The 21,969-nt window shown below is 38.8% G+C and overlaps 1 protein-coding gene across 4 annotated transcripts in view; it reads right to left on the bottom strand.

The window, feature by feature from the left end:
• VEGFC (vascular endothelial growth factor C) overlaps positions 1 to 21,969 on the bottom strand; it is a 102,570-nt gene that overhangs the window by 38,714 nt on the left and 41,887 nt on the right. For 2 of the 4 annotated variants that reach the window (XM_065694980.1, XM_065694998.1), the window contains exon 2: positions 11,004 to 11,060. The exons of the other annotated variants lie outside the window; for them this stretch is intronic. In XM_065694980.1, coding sequence (XP_065551052.1) covers positions 11,004 to 11,060 — 57 coding nt within the window. The remainder of the gene's footprint in view (positions 1 to 11,003; positions 11,061 to 21,969) is intronic. 4 annotated transcript variants of the gene reach the window in all.

Consider the following 21,969-nt stretch of genomic DNA (forward strand, 5'->3'; position numbering starts at 1 on the left):
TATGTGCCTCCTGACTTTCATTGCCAAATAATAGCTTGTGTAAACTGGTAACTTGAGCAAAATATTTAAGTTGTAAAAGCAAGGTGTATTTGTATGCTATAAACATACAGCATATTCCACTAAACTATTTTTGAGTTACACAAAAAGAAAGCAGGTTTGGGGCTGGTTTTTCTTCTTTTTCTCTTGTTTTGTTTGTTTGTTTAATGCTGGCTGGCACTGGATACTTGCTGTTCCTCCCAGAATGAAAGAATTATTTGGGCTGGAAAGGTACTCCAACAGCCATTTAGTCCAACATAGATCAAAGACACACAAAAAAAAAAAAAAATCTACAACCTCTCTACAACCTCTCTGGGAACCTTGTCCTGATGCGTAATCATTTCCCCCTCCTCCCTTTTTTGGTTTTATTCCTTCTTTCTTTTGGAAGCCTCCCCTCTTTCTACTTAGGATCACTTTCTCTTGTTCTAAGCCTGTGCACCTCACTGAAGAGCCAAGCTCCATCTTCCTAGTAACCTCAAGTTTTGGAAGACCACTATTAGGTCCCATACTTTCAGACTCTTCTCATAGGGCACGTGTTTCAGCACATCTCAGTGGCCCGCTGCTAGATGCAAACAAGTTTATCAACATCTCTACTGCAGAAGACAGCGTCAAAAGCCTTGCTGAAGTCAAGGTAGTTGAAATCAACTTCTCTGCCCTTATCCACAGATCTGGTAATTTCATCATCAATGGTAATCAGATTACGCAATAATGTTTTAGCCTTAGCATAACCATGCTGTCTCCAAAGGATCCGATTTAGCAGTTCTCAGAATAAAACTAAGTTTGCTCTATCAAAGGCCAGGATGTACTCTGCTACTTGCCTTCCTTACTCCCTTCAGGATGTTTGCTCTAATAATTAATGACTGCTAAAAGCCAAGGCTGCTACTGATTACTACCTCCTTAGCAAGGTCTTTAATTGGAAGAACAGTATCACCTAGGTATATTGCATCTATGCTCCAGTCCCTTGACAGTCTCCAGAAACCTCCTGGCTTGCTCACATGTGTTGCTCTTCCAGCAGGTGTCAGGGAGGCTAAAGTCTCCCCTAAGAACGAGGGGCTCCAAGTTGCTTAAATATGACTTTGTCCTCTTCCTCATACTAACCAGATGATGTGTTACACATGCTCACCATAATGTCACCCATACCAGCCCCTCCTCTGCTATTAATCCACAAACAACCCATCCACTCAAACTGCTTCTTTATGTAAAAGGAAATCCTTTCTTCCCTGCCTGTTTTCCTATATACATCCATCACTGTTTGGAACAACAATGCCTTAGTGATGTGTCTGCATGCAGAGCTCTGTCTCCTAATTGATTCCTAGGCTGCGTGCATCAGTGTGCACACAATTCTTCCCTGACAGTCTATAAACCAGAAGATTTATGTTTTGCTTTAGAGTTCTTCCTCAGATTTGACCATCTGCTGATAGTACTTTTCTGTCTGTCATCCAAATTTTGTATTCTTTTATCCCAACAGATTTTTTTTCCTTCTCTTTAAAATCAGTTTCTATCCCTCTCCACCCCAGTAGAAAACATTAATTAAAAAGTGCCTACAATCTAACAAAGTAGCAGTCTGCTTGTCAGCTATCACACTCTCAAATTAGCATTGCTACTTCTGGGAAAGCTGTGCTGTGGTAAATTAAAATGATTAAAAGATGTAGAAGTCTGTGCATTAGCACATTCAGTCAGTATCATCTATTCAGGCAATGGAAGGAAAGGCTATTAGCCAGCGAGGTTAAAATCTCTTATAACACAATGATTTTTAAAGACTGAAACTGCAAACATTAAATAGTATGTTGGATTGAGAGAACAGCCATGTAAGTGCAGTTATCCTGCACTGGTACTCCAACTACCTCAGTTAAAAGTTACCCTAGGGACATCTATCAATTGCAGTAATGAGATTGCCTAACTTCATTGTTTTGCATGGGATACACTCCCATGGGACACTGGCTCCCTAGCTGGGAGGTGCTGCTGACACTGGACAGACAGGAGGCCTTGCAGAGGGATCCAGATAGATTGGAGCATTGGGCAATGGGATGAAATTTAACAAGTCCAAATGCTGGATTCTGCAGCTAGGATGGAGTAACTCCTAGTTACTAGTATGAACTAGGAGAGGAGTGCCTGGAGAGCAGCTCTGCAGAAAGGGATCTGGGGGTGCTGGTTGATAGCAGGCTCAACGTGAGTCAGCAATGTACCCTGGCAGCCCAGAGGGCAAATCACATCCTGGGGTGCATCAAACACAGTTTAACCAGCCTGATAAAAGAGGTGATTATCCTGCTGTATTCAGCATTGGTGTGGCCTCACCCCGTGTGCATTTCTGGCTGCCGCTATTCAAGAAATATGTGATGGTCCTTAAATGTGCCCAGAGGTGGACAACAAAGCTGGTGAAAGGGCTGTGAGGAATGCATTTCTGGCTGCCGCTATTCAAGAAATATGTGATGGTCCTTAAATGTGCCCAGAGGTGGACAACAAAGCTGGTGAAAGGGCTGTGAGGAATGCCCTATGAGGAGCAACTGAGGACTTTGGATTTGTCTAGTTTGGAGAAAAAGAGGGTGAGGGGCAACCTCATTGCCCTCTACAGCTTCTTGAAGAGGGAGGGCGTGCTGATCGTTTCTCCATGGGATCCAGTGATGGAACATATGGGAATGGTTCAAAACTGTGCCAGGGGAGGTTTAGACTGGACATTAGAAAGTATTTCTTTACTGAGAGGATGGTCAAATGCTGAAATAGGCTTCCTAGAGAGGTGGTTGATGCCCCAAGCCTGTCATGGTTTAAGAGAGATTTGGACAATTTAATTTAATAATTTGTTTTACCTTTTGGTCAGGTAGTTGGACGAGATGATCACTGTAGGTCCCTTCTAACTAAATATTCTATTCTATTCTAGCATCTGGAAGTGAACAGTGTTATCCCTTTGAAGCTGAACTGCATGTTGAATAGGAAGTCTAAAGCACATTACAAGGAAGACGTTTTCTCAGGAAAGCTGACTGTGCTGCATTGGCACAGAAAAGCAGAAAGAGCAGCTGTTTAAACTCTTAAAAAGAGGCACATAACTGCTTGCAACACTTATGCTACCATAGTTCAGGGCTTAAGATATAAAGAGCAAATAGCAATAGAACCCAAAATGTGTCCTAAGCCAGAAAAATCAGCAGGGCCTCAGTTCTGCTGGGGATACTGCCCAGCAAGACATAGAAACACTGAGCAACAGTGAGGATCACCAGCCTCACATCCTGAACCACAATTCCAGTCCCTTGGCCAAGCCTGCAGAAGAATTCTAGATAATGCTGAGAAGAGTCAAACTGTGAGCTAGCATTTAGAAGAAATGTATGCTGTTTCTCTTCCAGCAAGTCAATTGACTAATGATAATATTCGCTTAGTGAGTGGAGGTCACTAAAAATCCAAGATGTTATTGACCCCTACAGTTAGCTCAGAGAACCCCACAGTGTTAGTGCTGACTACTGAATTTAAAAACACAGCAGACAACTCCTACTGATTATTGTTATAATATTGTAAAAATTACAGATCACTCATGGCTCCTCATAAACACAATACTCTTAATCCAGATTTTCAGTTGTCCAGACTTAATACTTAACACTTTCTTTTTTTACAACTAAATCAAAGAGCTAATCCCCAAGATGAAAGGAAAATGATATACACATCACTAGGGATGGAGTACAGATTAGGCAGTATTTAATATCTGTTTTTGAAACAAAGCTATTGTGAAAGACAAACACTGTCTGGTGATAATATTTACAAACTCTTAAGCAGGACCTGAGCATAATTTCCTATATATTGCTTGGTTAGAGAAACTTTTATTAGAATCTAGATCATAGCACAGAAAAAACAAAGATGCAGGACCAGAATATGCTATGTTCCCTGTTAGTCCATGAAGCACTTTTTCAAAATTCAGACAAAAGCAGATTGTATAACATTGTAACAGCCCTGGACTAAAATCAGAATTATTTCTACAGATAAATTCTGCTTGGTTGTAAACTATGGAAAGAAAAGACAGCCTAATCCCTTTGATAGAAGTGACCATAAATTAAAAATCCCATTCAAAAATAAACTTGAAGGTGCAGTTCTGTCTTTACAGCTGTTGCAACTGCAGCTACACTGATTTTAGTGGAGTTCAGACTGCTTACAGCAGCTGAAGATCTGGTCTTCCAATTTAAATTCTGTCTTGACTTTGAGTAATTCTGTTGAGGTCACTAGAACAGGGTTACTCAGGACATAAATTTGCCCCAAGGGCTTTTGTTGCCCAAGCTATATTTATATTACATTAATGTATAAACAGAAAATGCCTAACAAGTTCCAGTAAAGCAATTCATGTAATTAGTTTGTAACTTGTGCTTAGGTCTCTCAGGGGTTACTGGGGGTCAAATTAAGGAAATGTATTTCTGAAAAGCACAAGTCCCGAAATAATAAGGCTTCGGCTTACATTTCAAAGCAGTAGCACCTCTATGACTTCTAATGATATTTTTTTGAAAGTAAATGGATTAAAATGATAGAATAAAATACATTTGAAATGGTGGAATAACATATTAAAAGGCAAATAGGAGGTTTGTGTGTTTTCACAAATTCAAAATGCTTTATTTAATTTCTGCTTAAGCTTCAGAACATGAGAAGAAGTAAAGCTTTTTCATATATTCTAAAATAGAAAAAACAATTCACATGCAAAGAAAAAAGCAAGTATTGTATGTTTTGTAAAATCTATAACCTATCCTAGTTTGGAGTTGAAAATTCAGTAAACTCGCATCATATGAAGTACATACAAATTAGCAGGATTGGGGCCTAGAAATGAAACACCACTGGAACACAGCAAGCTGGTTTAAGGGAACTGATGCCACTTGTCATACACATGAACAGAGTAGCCATGTCTTCTTTTACAAGTAACAGTACGGTTTCATTTTAAAAAGACGAAAATTATGTAAACTGACGGCTGAGAAACAGTGCAAGACATGACTTTTGAGAATGCTAGTGAGGAAAATTATCTATTATTAACTAAACCTGTCTGAGAACCCTAAAGAGCCACTAAAATATAATTAAAATAAATTACCAAAGGTCACCATGTACCAGTTGTTCATTTGGGTAACTATAAAGGCAGATAGCAGCCGCTGATAACTCATTTATTGAATTTATTAACAGGCTGCAGGAATGTGCTTGTTGCATTACCTGACTATGCATATTGAGCAAGTGTTTTATTTCAACTTCACTTCCTTCCATCTTATACAGTCCACAACCATTTGCACTGCGCAAACACATAACACGATTTTTTTTTTTGATCTTGTTACGTTACACATGACTTTCATCAACACACCTACCAGTTACAGAAACCTGAAAGGAAATAGTAAGGAAATGCAATCTCCTTAAGACCTAAATGGGACAGATAAGCCATAACTTTCAGACAACTACTTGCACCATTGTAGTTCACTATATTTATATGTTAGTACATCAATCCTCTGGATTTTTTTCATAATAAATATGTAAATCTCTTTTTTCACAGTTGCTGACAAAGGAGGAATTTTGAAAGTGGAGATCAAAAGGAATAAAAGTCAAATCTGTATGAGTACGGTTAACATTACAAAAACATGATGCTTCCATATATGGCTAGAATACCAACTGATATGGGCAACCACAAACACATCAACTTTAATGGAGAAAGACAGAAATATATTTCTGAAAAAGGGGCAGAAATGGAAAAGTGTTTTTTACATAGTTCATGAAGGATAGCAAACCCTGATAATACAAAGGTATTTGTGATGCTGTTTCCCAGTTGCATTATACTCTTATATCACAAGGTTTCTAATTTGTGTGGATATAGATCTAACATGTAACTAAATAAAAGGTCATTTGAATTAAAAAGGAATTCAAACAAGTCAGTTCACACTGAAATAAAAGGCGATATTACTGTTTCTGATTTATGGGGGAGGAACAGCTGGCACTTATTATGTCTATGTACTACATCAATCACCAGCAACACATAAATTCTGATAAGTCTACCTTATGTCCCTATAAATACAAAGCTGTTTTTCCTTTCCTAGAGCAGACTGTTAGCTTATGTAAAATGGCACAGCTCTAAATCCAGCCCTCTATCTTCTCATCTGTTCAAATGGTTTACCAGGCACAGATTTATCTCGTTTAGCTTTTACAGATGTTTCATGTTGTGGTGGTTTTTTCATTGTTTTTTGCTTGTTTGTCTTTTGTTTTGGTTTCGTTTGGTTTTGTTTGTTTGGGGTTTTTGTTTGTTTGCGTGTGTGTGTGTTTTGTTTTGAATCAGGTGATTGAGTTCTGCACAGAAACCTCTTACAGCACCGGTATCAGCAAGCCCTGCTGGTTTTGGTCAAAGTTATAATTACAGTAGATGCCAATTAGTGCATCATTATATATACTACAGCACATGCTGTATAAAGAGATAACTACTACTGCAACTGGAGAGTGACAAGAATGAAAAGAAGGTATGGACATTAACCACAGAAAGTTGAGTAGGATGTAGCCTCCCACAGTCCAACCCAATGTACAGGACATCAGTATTGGGAAACAAATGTGCTTTAACTTTCCAATCTGCTGAGGAAATAACAAAGCAGAACAGATTGTCCAGCAAATTTCTGTTACGTACTTATCACAATTTTCAGCACAGAAGATAGAGAAAACCACTGAAAAGCAAACATTTCTAAATTTGACTGAAACTACTTGGGAGAACTTAGCCAAGAATGCGAAGAAGGAAAAAGAATTTTCAATTTAATAGTCCATTGACCTTCAAAAGAAAGCTGATCTTCTACCTAATTGAGGAGCAGCTTATTGACAGATTGCACTGAGAAGACAGATTTATATTATTTAATCTTTACTTTTTTTCTGAAAGGTTAGTTGCAATCAGGCAGCTGACACGATCAACACAGTGACAAAGAGCTCCAACTAAAATGGGGAAACCATTCTTCTGTACGTTAGGAAAAGAAAATAAAATCAAATTACTTCATCTAGTTTTCCCTAAGATACTTTTAATTTTGACAGAAGGAACAACAGAACTATTAGTTGCTACCTTTGAGAAGGATAACCAATCTGGAAGACTGGTGGTTTCAGGAACTTGGAAAAGAAAACCAGAGCTCTTCTCCCAGGCTCAAATCCAACTGCACAAACACGAGCAAATGATAAACAAACAAGCTGTTTGCAAGTTCTTGGGGAGTGGAAAAAGAAGAATCCTTATCCCCTACCCTGCAAGAGACTGTAAACCTCTAATACAGCCACGTATAACGCACAAATCATGTCAGATGAGTCTCATTATATTTTCCTGTTACAACAGGGAAATGGTTTACTCTGGTAAGGAAGCAGCGATAGGGATCAGATGAGTTAGGATAAACCCTCTGCATGGTAATAAGCAGTATTCTTTTCACATGGGAAGAGCCACACTTTCTTCCTGCAAACCCACAGCCCAGCCCAACCCCAATGACCCCTGTACCCTTCTTCCCAAGTTTGTACCATCCCTGCATGCAAATACAGACACCAGTCAGACCCAAACAGCTTCTGCTGCTAGAAAGATCACACATACTTTTAAACATAATATTTCTGCAGCATAATAAAAAACCTGCTATAGCTGCACATCAAATATTTGTATAACAGTTTCCCTCCATCCATGTATGATTTTGTAAGGTCCTGTGGCCAAAGTGACCCACTAAAAGATACTGATAAACAAACTTGGCCCTTTCTCCAATGTGCTGCACTGATTAAAGACTACAAGAAACAGAAACAGTTGTCATGGAGCTGCACTTCCTCTTACAATTATTAGTAAGAAAAAACGTGTCATTTTTTTCTGTCAGTTCAGATGCCTGACCCCTGTTTTCTTGGAAAGCCTGTGGCCTCAGTGTTCATTACAAGCCTCATCTTGTCCACTCTGTAGTTTATTTTGACTTTGGTAAGACTTTTTCCTTGATATTCTAAGATGCAGGAAATATGATCTAGAGGAAGTTACTACAAAGAGGGAAGTAAAACTGTTGGAAAACTGTACCCTACAGTGTTTATCAATGGTTCACTGCCAAAGTGAACCCAGCTGTACTCTTGGTGCTGTGCTGTTTAACATATTTGCTCTGGATTTGGATGGCAGAAGAGGGAAATGCTTGCAAAATATGCAGCTGACTGCTGTGTGATATGTTGTAGAAACTTTGGAGGACATGATCAGAATTCACAATGAACATGGTTGATAATAGAAATAATCGAAAAAAAATCAAGACGAGATTTTGTCACGACACTTCTACTCTTCAGGATCTTTTAAGTTCTGTCGCTCAAGCAGGAATACTCAAGCGGAGAAACACAAATTGAAGAGGTTTCAACTTTGTAGCAGCTCTCCAGAAAAGCCATCTGAGTCACAAGCTAAACACAAGTTAACAACTACAAAGCACAAACTGAAGAGACCACTGTTTAGTCTGAAGAAGAGCTTGAGAAGAGTAAAGGGCTAAATTAAAGAAGGAGGAAATAAGCCACTTCCCATACCCACATTATCCAGGGCAAACAGTAATGGACTTAGATTTACAGCACACTGGATGTCAAGAAAAAGAGTTGTGTTGAATAATCTCTTTTTCTACAGATCTATACAAGTATATAAGCAAAGTCCCCTATTTATCTCATAACAGTTTTCTCTTTACTGCCCCATACAAAGACCTACCACGGGTTTTTTTTTTTGTTTGCTTTTAATCTAGACACTGTCTTACTCTTCTGCCAGTCTTATGGCAAAACTGTACCACTACAGATGAAGTCACAGAAAGCAATCAAGGCAAATTTCTCTAACGGATATAGATGAGTATAGCTTACTAAAAATTGTTATAAATATTCCAAAGTCTATGCAACAAAATAAGGACATGTTTATGCAAAATTTCTTTTATACTGAGGCTTCAGGTAGATTCACTGGACCAAATACTATTTCAAAATTCATGTGGACAGCTCTTTATGGGCTCTGCATGTGAGCTCATTTCCACGAAAAAGTGTCCTTGTGCATAATTAATTATATCTGTTACAAGAAAAGTAGAGTTGCTTTAAAAAAGCACAAGAAATAATCCAACAAACTGATTTTTCATTAAATGTGCTGGGATATAACCAGCCAACAAAATATCTTTCTGAAAATGTATAAAGTCGTTCCAAACAAAATGACTTTCCATTCTAGCTGCACTATGCAGACATTCAGCAGAAGCCAATTCTTTGTGTAAGAAACACTTGTATAGTTGGCTTGATTTATTGACCCACTACAAAACTATGAAGTTCTTTAGAAGGAGAAAAAAAAATGTAGTCCTGTAACAATAAATTCATAATATACGGACCTCAACACCAACACTTCTACCTAGGCTTCACAAACATAACACTGGCGAGCATTCTTAAATTAAAGCTTAGCATTTAGAATGATGACAGTTTACTCAGTAGCTAACAAGAAATTATGGCATCATTTTAATGATTATTTTGCCATTTTGTTTACTAGAATATTTTATGATCGGGTATCCTTACAGTGAAGTAACGGGGAAAAAAAAAAGTATTTCATTAGTAAAATACAAAGTAAATTGTAGTACAAATTAATATAAATTAATAACTTGCTTTAACATAAAGTGATATAGTTTAGGACACACAAAAACAGAAACCGCACCTCTTTCTCTTTAAAACAAACCCCCCAAAAGCTGGTATGTTACTCTAAACAATGCAGAGGTTCACAAACCACACTTGGACAAGGAAAGCTTCTAATTGAAAAGACACCATCATTCAAGAAAAAAAAAAAAAAAACACAACAAAACAAAACCAGACTATACAAATGCAGAATCTTGGTCCAACTGTCACTGAAATCAATGATGAAATATCCACCAGTTTCTGTGGATGATAAACCAAATGTATACACAAGTAATGCCCGCATCTATAGAACGAGATTTGAGACACAGTAAGCATGAGTACTGCTTTCATGACTTACCATCCTCCAAAATCCTTCCTATTAATTATACAGAAAGTGCTCTGAAGTGGAAGATGTAAGAAGAGGAAATAACATGAGAGGTATTAACCAAATTTATTCAGTTTTGCTGCCATTTGCAATAATTCATACAGCCAAGTCCACAGTCATCTCTTCAAGAAAGTTTACAGGAGCACTTAAAAGGAGTCTTTGCTACAGACCTTCTTTGTTTAAATAAGCCCATAATGTAGTGATAATTGGTATTTACATTTACCATTTGTGAGTGACTATAATCTGTTTCCTACATATCATCACTGTAAGGAAAAAAAACATAAGCAAAACCAAATTAACCACTTGGAGTAAGATGGATGAGAATTCTTAAAAATGAATTATTAGTAATCTGAAAACAGCCAGACTGCTAATTTTAGATTGCTCATAATCATGAGGACATCAGTGGGAACACTTTCGGAAGCAGTCCAATTGTATTTCAAGAGTTGAAAAGTGAATCAAACATGAAACTAAATGCTGCATTTAAATAAGATGCTTTTTTAAAGCTATGATTTTCTAATCAGCAAAAGTGTTCTAAAGTTATAATAAATTATATGGGTATGAATTAATCTAATCAAAACATACTCAGCATCACATTATGGCTTTAATTTGAAAGAGGAATCCTGAAATCAAGTCAGTCTATTTGAGTTGCATAACAATTTAAAGTAAGACTAAGAGTAAGCATCTTTCATAATAATTATGTCATAAAAACCTGTAATATTTGGCTTTCCAGAAAGAATTCTCCCCTATAATAGACACTAGCACTGCAGCTCTAGCTGAGGTTCCATTCATATAACTGAGCTCGAATGTTTTGCTGTTTTAAAATACTTAATTTTAGGGAGAATAAAACAGAAAATTACTATTGGTCCCACTTTTAATACAATTAAAGTTTAATTTAAAGCACTTGCTAAAAAATAATACACACTCTTAAGCACATAATTTTAAATGAACTCTGAAACAGCTCCATATTGAATCTTAACTCTAGCTAATTTCTAAATAAATTAAATCTCCAAAGACTAACCTTATTCTCTGCATGTGAGAAATTCCACTGCTGAAAGTGACCCCTCATGGCTTTGGTCTAGACAGAAAAATAAGTAAATTTTAAACCTACTGATCAATGACCATATTTTCATCTTGATGTTAGACCATAAATTTCTTGGGTAAATAAGGTTACAGTGAAGTGGATAGGGATACACACAGAACTGCTAAATGGGCATAAAAGCAAAACTGATCTCCTGTCTCTCTCTCTGTTTGAACTTTAATCCCTTTGAAGCAGGGTTCTGCCCTTGCCACTACACGATGTACAGTAACATAAGATGAATCACATTGAAAGGCCTAAGTAATGCCAAACAATGTTAATAATTATTGCTACATGAGCACTAATGCATACAACAAAAATCTCACTAACATGCACAGCTTTACAGCCATGCCAGACACAATGTGGTAAGAAGAAAAATACAAACAGAAGCCTTCAACAGTAACAAAGTTTCAATATTTGCCAGGACACAATGTTTACACATTCTAACTGTTCTCCCTTCAAGGTGTATACTCTAATAGCCGATCAACATGTATTTACCTTACTATTCACTGCACTCATAAAAACCTAACTCAGTAAGTTTTGACTGAGCAGAAAATAGAGCTTTGTTAATAAGTAAACAAATTTGAGTCAACTAAAATGTGTGACTTGTATCACTGGTTTGTGGACATTTGCTTGGCACACATACTAAGTTTTAAACTCCTTCCTGATATTACTGGTTTGATTTTGGAACAGCTGGAACTTGTCACATAACTCATGATATGGTATGACTGAGATTGCAGTGGTGATCAGCTCTCAGAAGACTTAAGCTTCCAAAGACGGGGTTGTTTTTTTTTTTTTTTTTCAAATAATGTAGATATCAAAATTTTTTAAGGACATAAAATGCAGTTGGATCAGAAAAGCCTATATCCAAAAAGAATAGTGATCAAAAGAGACATAAATCTGATACACTAAAACTGGCTTTACAAAACACTAAGGCTAAACAGAAGGTTGCATTGGATACAGTATGATAAGTCCATGCAGCTCTGTTGTATCCCTGTGTACCCAGTTCTCAGGATGTCATCTAGCTCTGTAGATGATATCTGTTTGGACTGCTGTTTGAAGAAACAACAGAAGAAACCACAAAGATTGCAAAGACAAATAGTTAATTTTCAGTGAGAGGTTGAAAACAGCTTGACAGTATTCATAAAGTAGCAAAGAAAATAAAGGATCATAGAAAGAGGTTTCAGGAGGGAATGAAATCTGGAACAATAGAGAAAAGGAACATGGCTTCATAGCAAAATAGTATTTTGGACTACTACAGCTCCAGCTGGGGAAGAACTTACATTTCAGCAATAATTTAGAAGAAGAGAAATCTTGGTTGCCCTCCAAAGCTCTCTAAACAGTAGTGGTGAAAAACTGAAGCAGAGAAATGCACGTATAATAGTGTCTGCAAGAAACTATACAGTTGGAGTTAGGCAAACAGATGCTTAAGGTAGTGGATGCCTAGGGTGTCTGAAAGTCCTGCTCTCAGAGATGAGAGGTACATCAAGGCAAGATACAGTGATCAGCCTATCTTGATTAAGAGAAGCCCATGCAGATTCACCATAATGAAATCCAAGCACAGCACACCCATGAGTACTGGATTCCTAAACAAACTCCAAAGCCCTGCAAACCCAAACAAAAAAACAGACCCAAGACATGAACCTAAAAGGCCAGTATTTTTAAAACTGCCTTGAATATAAAAAATAAAGGAAATAAACTTGACCTTCATTAACACAAAAGAGACTTTGTAACAAGTTGAAAAAACAAACAAATTAACAAACACACACACAAAAACCCCACCTCAAAAATGAAACAACAAACGAACCCCAACACATGCGTTCCATTTAACTTTAGGCACAAAGTAATCTCAGGTTTCTCAATTCCTCAGGCAATGCTGAGAGAAGAGAACCTCCAGGGGCTAATTTAGGATTTTCATGGATTAAATTGTTCTCTGAAGTTGCTCTGTCTCCCAGATCCCCCTCAGAACAACTCTGGGTGACTAAGTTTTTAATACCGCACTCATTTAAATGTCTATACATACTGAATGGTGTTCAAAACACAGCTCAGTTAACGAGAACAACTAAGTCCTCAGATAGTAATAATATTCCTTTGCTCAGAATTTTGCAAATCACTGATTTTGCAAAGATTCCTGCATTTCTTTAGGCCATGGATAAAAACTTGGTATCACTTTATGTCATTTTATACTGCCTTTTAGAACTAACAGATATCAAAAATAAATCAAGTAGCTTACCATATGTTCACATATCCCTATACAGTAGCCTAATAAAATTAATGAACTTCAACTGACTCTTAAAAGTCATGGCAAAAGATTTTTTTGGCAGCATTTTTTAATTTTTATATGATCTTGAAGTAGACACTTTAGTCCCACTATAATAACTATACACACACACTAAGACTAACGCAAAGCCTACTAAACCCATTGTTAGGTCTCTCACTAACTTCAGAAACTCTGAATTAGATCTTGAATTTCACTGCTACCAACAGAGAGCTCATGATCCTCATGTATAGGGTCATCAGGTCAAGAAAATTCAACTACAGAAGTATAACCAGTAAACTGAAAGCTGGGATACATATCTCGAAAGCCAGTAGCGAGACCCTTTAATTAAGAAAGCCTGGCATTGTCTTCACTGTACCTACATTGCATGATACATCGAATCACAACATTAATTTCCAATTCAAACAAAAAATGTAAAGGCATAGCTTCTGACGATGCATGAGTTAACAACAAATCGGCTACCTAGTGAACTAACACTGAAGTGACTGTTGCCACATGGAACTAAGCATAGATAAAATCCTTGCAAGAGATTTTATGCAGGCTTTCCCAGAGATCCACCCTAACCCAGCTACATGCCTAGAAATAGCCCATTATTATCTTAAACAGGAGGCCATAGAATCATAAAATAGTTAGGGTTGGAAAAGACCTAAAAGATCATCTAGTTCCAACCCCCCTGCCATGGGCAGGGACACCTCACAGTAAACCACGTCACCCAAGGCTCTGTCCAACCCAGCCTTGAACACAGCCAGGGATGGAGCATTCACAACTTCCTTGGGCAACTCATTCCAGTGCCTCACCATCCTTACAGTAAAGAACTTCTTCTTACAACCAACCTGAACTTCCCATGTTTAAGTTTGAACCCATTATCCCTTGTCCTGTCACCACAGTCCCTGATGAAGATAGGCTGAGGAAGTTGGGGCTGTTCAGCCTGGAGAAGAGAAGGCTGCATGGAGACCTCATAGCAGCCTTCCAGCACCTGAAGGGGGCCTATAGGGATGCTGGGGAGGGACTCTTCATTAGGGACTGTAGTGACAGGACAAGGGGTAACGGGTTAAAACTTAAAGAGGGGAAGTTTAAATTGGATATAAGGAGGAAAATTCTTTCCTGTTAGGGTGGTGAGGCACTGGAATGGGTTGCCCAGGGAGGTGGTGAGTGCTACATTCCTGGCGGTGTTCAAGGCCAGGTTGGATGAAGCCTTGTGTGGGATGGTTTAGTGTGAGGTGTCCCTGCCCATGGCAGGGGGGGTGGAACTAGATGATCTTGAGGTCCTTTCCAACCCTAACTATTCTCTGATTCTATGAAGAGTCCCTCCCCAGCATCCCTACAGGCCCCTTTCAGGTACTGGAAGGCTGCTATGAGGTCTCCACGCAGCCTTCTCTTCTCCGGGCTGAACAGCCACAATTTTCCCAGCCTGTCTTTATATGGGAGGTGCTCCAGTCCGCTGATCATCCTCGTGGCCCTCCTCTGGACTTGTTCCAACAGTTCCATGTCCTTTGTATGTTGAGGACACCAGAACTGCACACAATAGTCCAGGTGAGGTCTCACAAGAGCAGAGTAGAGGGGCAGGATCACCTCCTTCGACCTGCTGGTCACGCTCCTTTTGATGCAGCCCCGGATACGGTTGGCTTTCTGGGCTGAGAGTGCACACTGAAGCCGGCTCACGTTAAGTTTCTCATCGACCAGCACCCCCAAGTCCTTCTCCGCAGGGCTGCTCTGAATCTCTTCTTTGCCCAATCTGTAGCTGTGCCTGGGATTGCTCCGACCCAGGTCTAGGACCTTGCACTTGTCATGGTTGAACTTCATAAGGTTGGCATCAGCCCACCTCACAAGCGTGTCGAGGTTCCTCTGGATGGCATCTCTTCCCTCCAGAGTATCAACCAAACCACACAGCTTGGTGTCATTGGCAAACTCGCTGAGAGCACACTCAATCCCACTGTCCATGTCACCGACAAAGATGCTGAACAAGACCGGTCCCAACATCGACCCCTGAGGGGCATCACTCATTACTGGTCTCCATCTGGACACTGAGCCACTGACCATAATTCTTTGCACACAGCCATCCAGCCAGTTCTTTATCCAGAGTGGTCCATCTGTCAAACTGATGTCTTTCCAATTTAGAGATAAGAATGTCGTGTGGGACAGTGTGGGTCAAGCACAGACGTCTCGAGAAATTCAAAACTGCAACTGCTTTCTAATCCTCCCTTTCCCACTGTGATCCTTAACCAAACAGCTGGTTGTTGAAAATTACAGGTGCAAAATAAAGACAGTATCAGTGAGTCTTTACTTTTTGTAGCAATAATATGGATTTATATATAAACATAAACTCACACACTGAAAAATGCAGAATCAGTTTTGGGGTTTGTGGGGGATTTCTCCCCTGAAAAAGAAGATAATTACAGCAACCTTCACTACTGTGCCCATGTACTTCTCCTCCAAGACTAGCTTCTTATGTGGTTCAAGTCCCTGGCTGGTGACCACTGCTTCCCAAATAGGAATTAGTCTGACCTGGTGTGCCCTCTGTACATGACACTTCAGCCACATTCACAGGCTGGGAAGGGGACTCAATGGCTGAAAGAAGCATTTTCTTGAGCAGAAGTGTTTTATATGAAGCACTACAGGTTTTCCAAGTAGAGCCTTCAGTGAGGGAATGAAAGGAGGAGGACAAATGCCCAAAGAACTTCCATGTCATAGCTACTGCGGCCTGAAATTTCAAAGCACTTCTAATTTACTCGGCAGGCTGCTTCATGTTACAGGGGCTTAAAGCTGACCTTTTAAAGGTGACCCTGAGCCCATCTACACTTTATGCTTCTCAGAAGACAAAAAATAAAAATCCATTCTAATGGATTTTTTTCTGACCTACAATAGGAACCATCTGAGGCACACCAAAGATGCATCTAACACTTTTATCACACGCCATACAAACCAGCACATTTACCTGAGTGACAAAATAAGCTGGAGTTGTGTGTCCTAACCATGCTCAGTACCCTCAGCTACGACATTTCACCATACTTAACTATGCTTGCTTACCAATCTGAAAAAACAGCATGTCCCCACTGTTATTTGGGACTCACGAAGGAGGGTCACCAAGTCAAACCTCCCCATGCTCTGAAGGTATTTCACAGAGCCTAACAAGCTTGAGTTCTGTGCAAGGTGCAACAGGTGCTTCCATCTACACAATACACTTAGTGGAGGTGATAAATGACCACTTTTTATCTATGGGTTAGTGTCCTGAATGCTTGCCTAGGAAACAGGGATCCGCTACTCCACAAGTTGGAAATTAGCCAGCAAGTATTACCAAAGGGCCAGTTCAGCACACTGACTTGCTTTGCTCTAGGCTGCTACCCAGGGTGTCAGTGCCTCAAGGTTAGCTATGGATACCCCAGGTCTGGTCCTGCTAGCTCACAGCATCTTGCCCTTGGCGGCTTGTTGCTCTTTTTCTGCCTTTGCTGTGACTGAAAGATCAGACCCTTGGTCTTTTATCCAAAAGTATAACCAAGAGTAAAGGCTTAAGATTTGCGCTGGGGATGTCAGTTACATATTTTGTCTCTTTCCATATGTGGATCTGCACGTAAGTCAGCAAACTGGGACAAAAACGTGGATAGTGTTCTGTTTTCACATTAGTACAAGCCCAGAGACTTACATTTATCTGGGATATACAACTGAGTAAATAAAAGAACATAAGCCAAAATAACTCTTAGATTCAACTTCTTTAGTTTATGATTCTTAAACTCCTTAACAAATTAGAATAGTCACATATTTTTGATATGCAAAGTGAATTCCAGGTTGCTTAGCATGCTTAGTTCAGGAAAAGTGGTGTGTTTAATTCTAAAATAAACTATCTTTGTTGCCTGAGTACGCTGCTCAAAAGCTTATTTTTTCTTCTGTTAACAACACTGCCAAATCTTAATTTTCATCTTCAGAGTTTTTACTGTTTTACTTAAAACTCCTGGAGGCAATCAAAATTCAAACTTTTGCATATGCTTCTATAAAAAATACAGCAATGACAGAAAAACTTCTAAAAAAATGTAGTATTTCCTCCAAAGCCAGAAAGTTCATTTGGACTGAGGTCCCCAAAATTACTGGCTGGATTTGGCTCACTAGAATAATTCCTGCTGCATGTAGCTACGGCTTCCTCCCTCCTGTCCTCTTTTTCAGATACTTCTAGACACAGTTAAAGGCAAGCTGCAGCTGCATGAATTATTCGCACAGTTTATCCCCATCATAATGTTTACATAAAGATCACAGCTCTTCTCTCGTCACTTAAATAGAAATGGGCATGCCATGATGATATCTGCTCTGGTTTACCGATGTATGATGGATGAATGTCTGTTAACATAATAGCAAAATACTTGAGAGAACAAGTAAGGACATGAAGAACATGTAAGAGGCAGCATGCAATCTCTGATCATGTAATGGGATATACAGCCAATACAATGAAGAGACGTCTGTATGTTACTCACTGATGAGCTTGTCTTGGGATGAAGTAATGTTTGGATACGTAACATAGACTAGTATCAGCTGATTTGACAGGAAATAACTGCATTTTGTTCTTGTATCATTATACCTCATTAATTCCCCATGTTTTCTCATATCACGCACTAGCGAGATCACCCAACCTCAAAATGAAAAGAGGATCTGACAAGCAGACAGTCAAAGATGAAAAGTACAACCTACAATGCTAAACTTCCGTTTCTGTATGAGCTGTAAAACACATGTGAAATTATGAATGGCAATACCCAGATGACTATAACAGCATTTCTTACAAAAAAAAAGAACTGGCTGAAATAAAAAGAAACAATCAAATAACAGATTTAAATAAAGGGCGGTGAGGTGGTACATGAGGAGTTCCACCCCCCAAGACTCAACTACACAGTGCAACTCAAACTCATTGCTGTGGAAGACTGTGGAGCCAAGAGCTATAAACAGCCATAGCAAAGGAATTCGACAAAGCTGGAGTGGGTGAGTATATAACCAGATAATTACTTCAGCGGACTGGAGTTACCCTGGCTCAGTGCTAAGCTACTGCCTGACAGAAGCCAAAATATAAAACTGACAAAACCCATCTCTCCACTTCACACGCAGTCCTTCACTGTTCACAACACAACCAGATGAAATGCTAACCCAGACAGACTTCAGCATGGTACTTCTAATTCTTTTTTTGTACTTGTTGTCAGACTGAAGAGGATTTTGGCACACCATACTATATGCGCCTGTACAAAGGTATGCTGCTTGAAGAGTCAGGTACAGCAAAGGAAGATCATCTACTTCAGCCTCCTGCGTGGAATGGCCATTTTCATCTACGCATCCCAGCACTGAATTGAATGTCTTGGAAACAGCAAGGCTCTATCTGAGAACACCTAGATGACCAGAATGAATGCTAAAGTCATAATTTCTCTTGACAGTCTATTCATGTGCAATTCTTTAAGACTCTTTTTTGTTATACATTTTTCCCCCTACCCAATTTTTTTAGCACAGGTTTATCTGTACACATCAAAATTGGAGACAGTAGCTGTCTTAGTGCATACACACAGAAGAGGGGAGACAGGTACATATCTGCTATAACTCACTGTTGCTCCCATCTACACGTGCAAGGTTCTTTTGATCCTGCCTCAGTGACAACAGGCTAATGAAGAATCAAATAGAAATGTATTTGCTATGGTTCTTAAATCTTTTAGTTCTACTTTCCATTACCTAGTCTTTATATAACAAGCATATTCAATCTGAAATACTAGAAGACAAATCAGTTTTGTTTCAAGTATCATGAGTTTAAAGTCTCATGATTTTTCACATTTGAGACTGACAGTGTTTTACAGAGTGAAAAAAGTTTTTGCATGTGATGCAGCAGATAGCAGTGACATAGAAAGTACTTCTGCAACAGCAATATATGTTTATTTATAGCTCTCCCTATCTTTATAGGTTGTCATTTTATAGGCCATATAAACACTTGCAGTTTATTACTCCGACCGTTCAGACTGGTATAACTGTTGAACTGTTCTTCAAGTAAAGTTTGCAAACTTTCAAGAAGACATTCACTCTTTTGCTTTGTTTCTGCCAACGCTCATTGCCAGCCACAAACGTGAGGCCTGTCAAGGTCAGGATTATCATGCTGAAAAATTAAAGCACTCCACTGTAAGGGTTTGAAATAAGAAGTTTAATTGCTCAATTTCCATTTTCCTTTCTAATGAAATTAAACAGCATTTTGCCACAAAAAAATGCCATAGGCAATGGATTCATTAGCACTGCAACAGAGGTCGCTCAGTGTATCTACAGGTACCTTTGCGAACAGTCACATTTAGTTATGGAACAAGTTATAATCACATATGTACTTCAGTCCATGCAGATCAGAGAACAAAGACCTGAAAAACTACTTAAAGGTATCAAATTAACACAAGGAAGCTCAAGTCAATTAGTTCTGTCTCCTGTGTATCTTTATCTGATGTGGACAAACAGCAGGCTGAGTTGAGCTAACTTTGGTTCCTCCTGTTTAAAATACTGTATTGCACAGTGTACCACTTCATAGTATAGAAGTTGACAGAGTGGACACTGATTTTTGACCATTTAGTGAGTCAGGCTGCTAACAATTGGTAAAGTGTTTCTAAACAAAGACATGATTTTGGCTTTAAAATATGTTTCTTCTAAAGAAAAACAGTTCTCCTGATAACATGTATTTGCTGCAATCTACTATACTAGATTTCAATAGTATACTTACAAATGAGCATACAGACTTAAAACCTGATGTCTATGACATATTAATAAACATAGGAAGTGAATATCCTGGGGTCTTAACATATACCTAATCACGATATTCTCAAGACCGCACAAGTACAATAAACAGCTCCTGAGAAACAGCTTATCAGTCTCCAGTTAAGAGTCTCTCCTCCACATTTATCAGAATTGGTAAGAAAGTTTTAGGCACTGTGTAGAAATAGGCAGTTCACAAAAAAAAAAATAAAATAAAAAAAATAAAATTGAAAATAAATATCTATTTTTAAGACCATTTCCATTTTAATTTTTTTTCCCTTGTGAGTCTATGCTTTTTAACTGTAACTGACTTACTGGAAACCAAATGATAAAATTAGAAGAGATTATTTAACTGAAGAAAAATATTAGCAACTTTACATGAGCTACAGCAGAACTGTTAACTGACAATTTTAAGTACACATTAAATATCTGAAAAAAAAAATACATATTTAAAAGGATCTGTGTATATGTAGACACAGACACATTGTGTGTGTGCACGTTATACATACAAGGGTGGGAACAGTATCGTTATATTCTATAGTTAGACCTAAATTAAGCAACAGCATCCTGATACAGAACAATACATTAAAATAAAACTGTACGACCTCAGGAAATCCCATACTATAATTATCTCTCCTTTAATTCCACTATTCAGTACTGGCACTGAACGGGAATCAAGACAACAGCTGGTATTAGGCATCAGATACATTGATCTAATACACAATTAAAAAATACATATATATTTTAGACTCTCACTGTAGAATATGTTATATAGTGTTCCTATTAATCCCAGTTTCTTGCTACATATTGCTGAAGCTGTAGGAGTAATTGGGACAGTAGTTCCCATCGCTTCCCAGCTGCTGCCACATTTCCTTATCCCTTTCACCTTTTCCTTCAGCCACTTACTATTTATAACTCAGCACCAACAAAAAGGATTTAAACATTAAGCAAAGCTTCAGTACTTCAGCAACCTTTCAAGCTTGGTCTGAGGAGAACAGCTTCATATACTTAAGTAAAATCCTTCAGCAATTTCAGCAAAGAGAACATAGAAAACACTGAATGCAACTGAAAAGAGTTGCTGTAGCTATACAAGATAAATGTGCACATACACACTTATTTCATTTAATCCCCCCCCCACCCCCAACCAGAATATCCACTTAAAAGTGATAACTTCTTAAACGTGAAATTTCTTAAGAAACCATGAAAGCATGGATGATGAGGTCATGTCATGTATTCCTTGTAAGTGCCTGTCTCTGTCTTTTAGTTACAACAGGAGTCCAGGCAGCGTGACTCAGTTGCTTAACCTTCGAGAGTGAGATAAAGCCAATCAATAACCACAGGTGTCTTCCAAAGAATTACTGTCTCCTTCAAGGCATTTTCTGCTCTAAGGTTATTTTTCCATAGGACCTTGCAAACTGAGAGGCCAACACGCCCTCGAAGCTGACCTGACTGTGATTTGAAGTTACTGATCAGTAAGTGTTCCAGACTACTACCAAAAAAGCTCATCCACCTCTGCTCTTTCTACTCCCACCTGCTTATCCCTGCCCTCCCACAAGCCCTTGGTCTCCAGTGCAGATACAAGCATATTTGAAGCCAAGAGGTAAACCAGACTGAAAAAGTGGTCCAGCCAAGTACTCCTTAACCCACACACCTTCACCCCACCACAAGCTGCCATTCACATCACATTCCTGACTCAGTTCCCCCATACTCCTATTGGCACCCAGGAGGGGACAGTGCAGGGCACAAATAAGCAAGTGGGCAATGGGAACACTGTTTGGGCTAGTGCCACCAAACTACACAGGTATAAGCAGTTAACTTCAGCTGAAACTGCTCCATCTTTTCTACTTCTAAGACTAACTTTCTAACTGTATTTAAAAGTTTTGACAGACT

This window comes from Lathamus discolor, chromosome 1 (assembly GCF_037157495.1).
Source record: "Lathamus discolor isolate bLatDis1 chromosome 1, bLatDis1.hap1, whole genome shotgun sequence".
Taxonomy (NCBI): domain Eukaryota; kingdom Metazoa; phylum Chordata; class Aves; order Psittaciformes; family Psittacidae; genus Lathamus; species Lathamus discolor.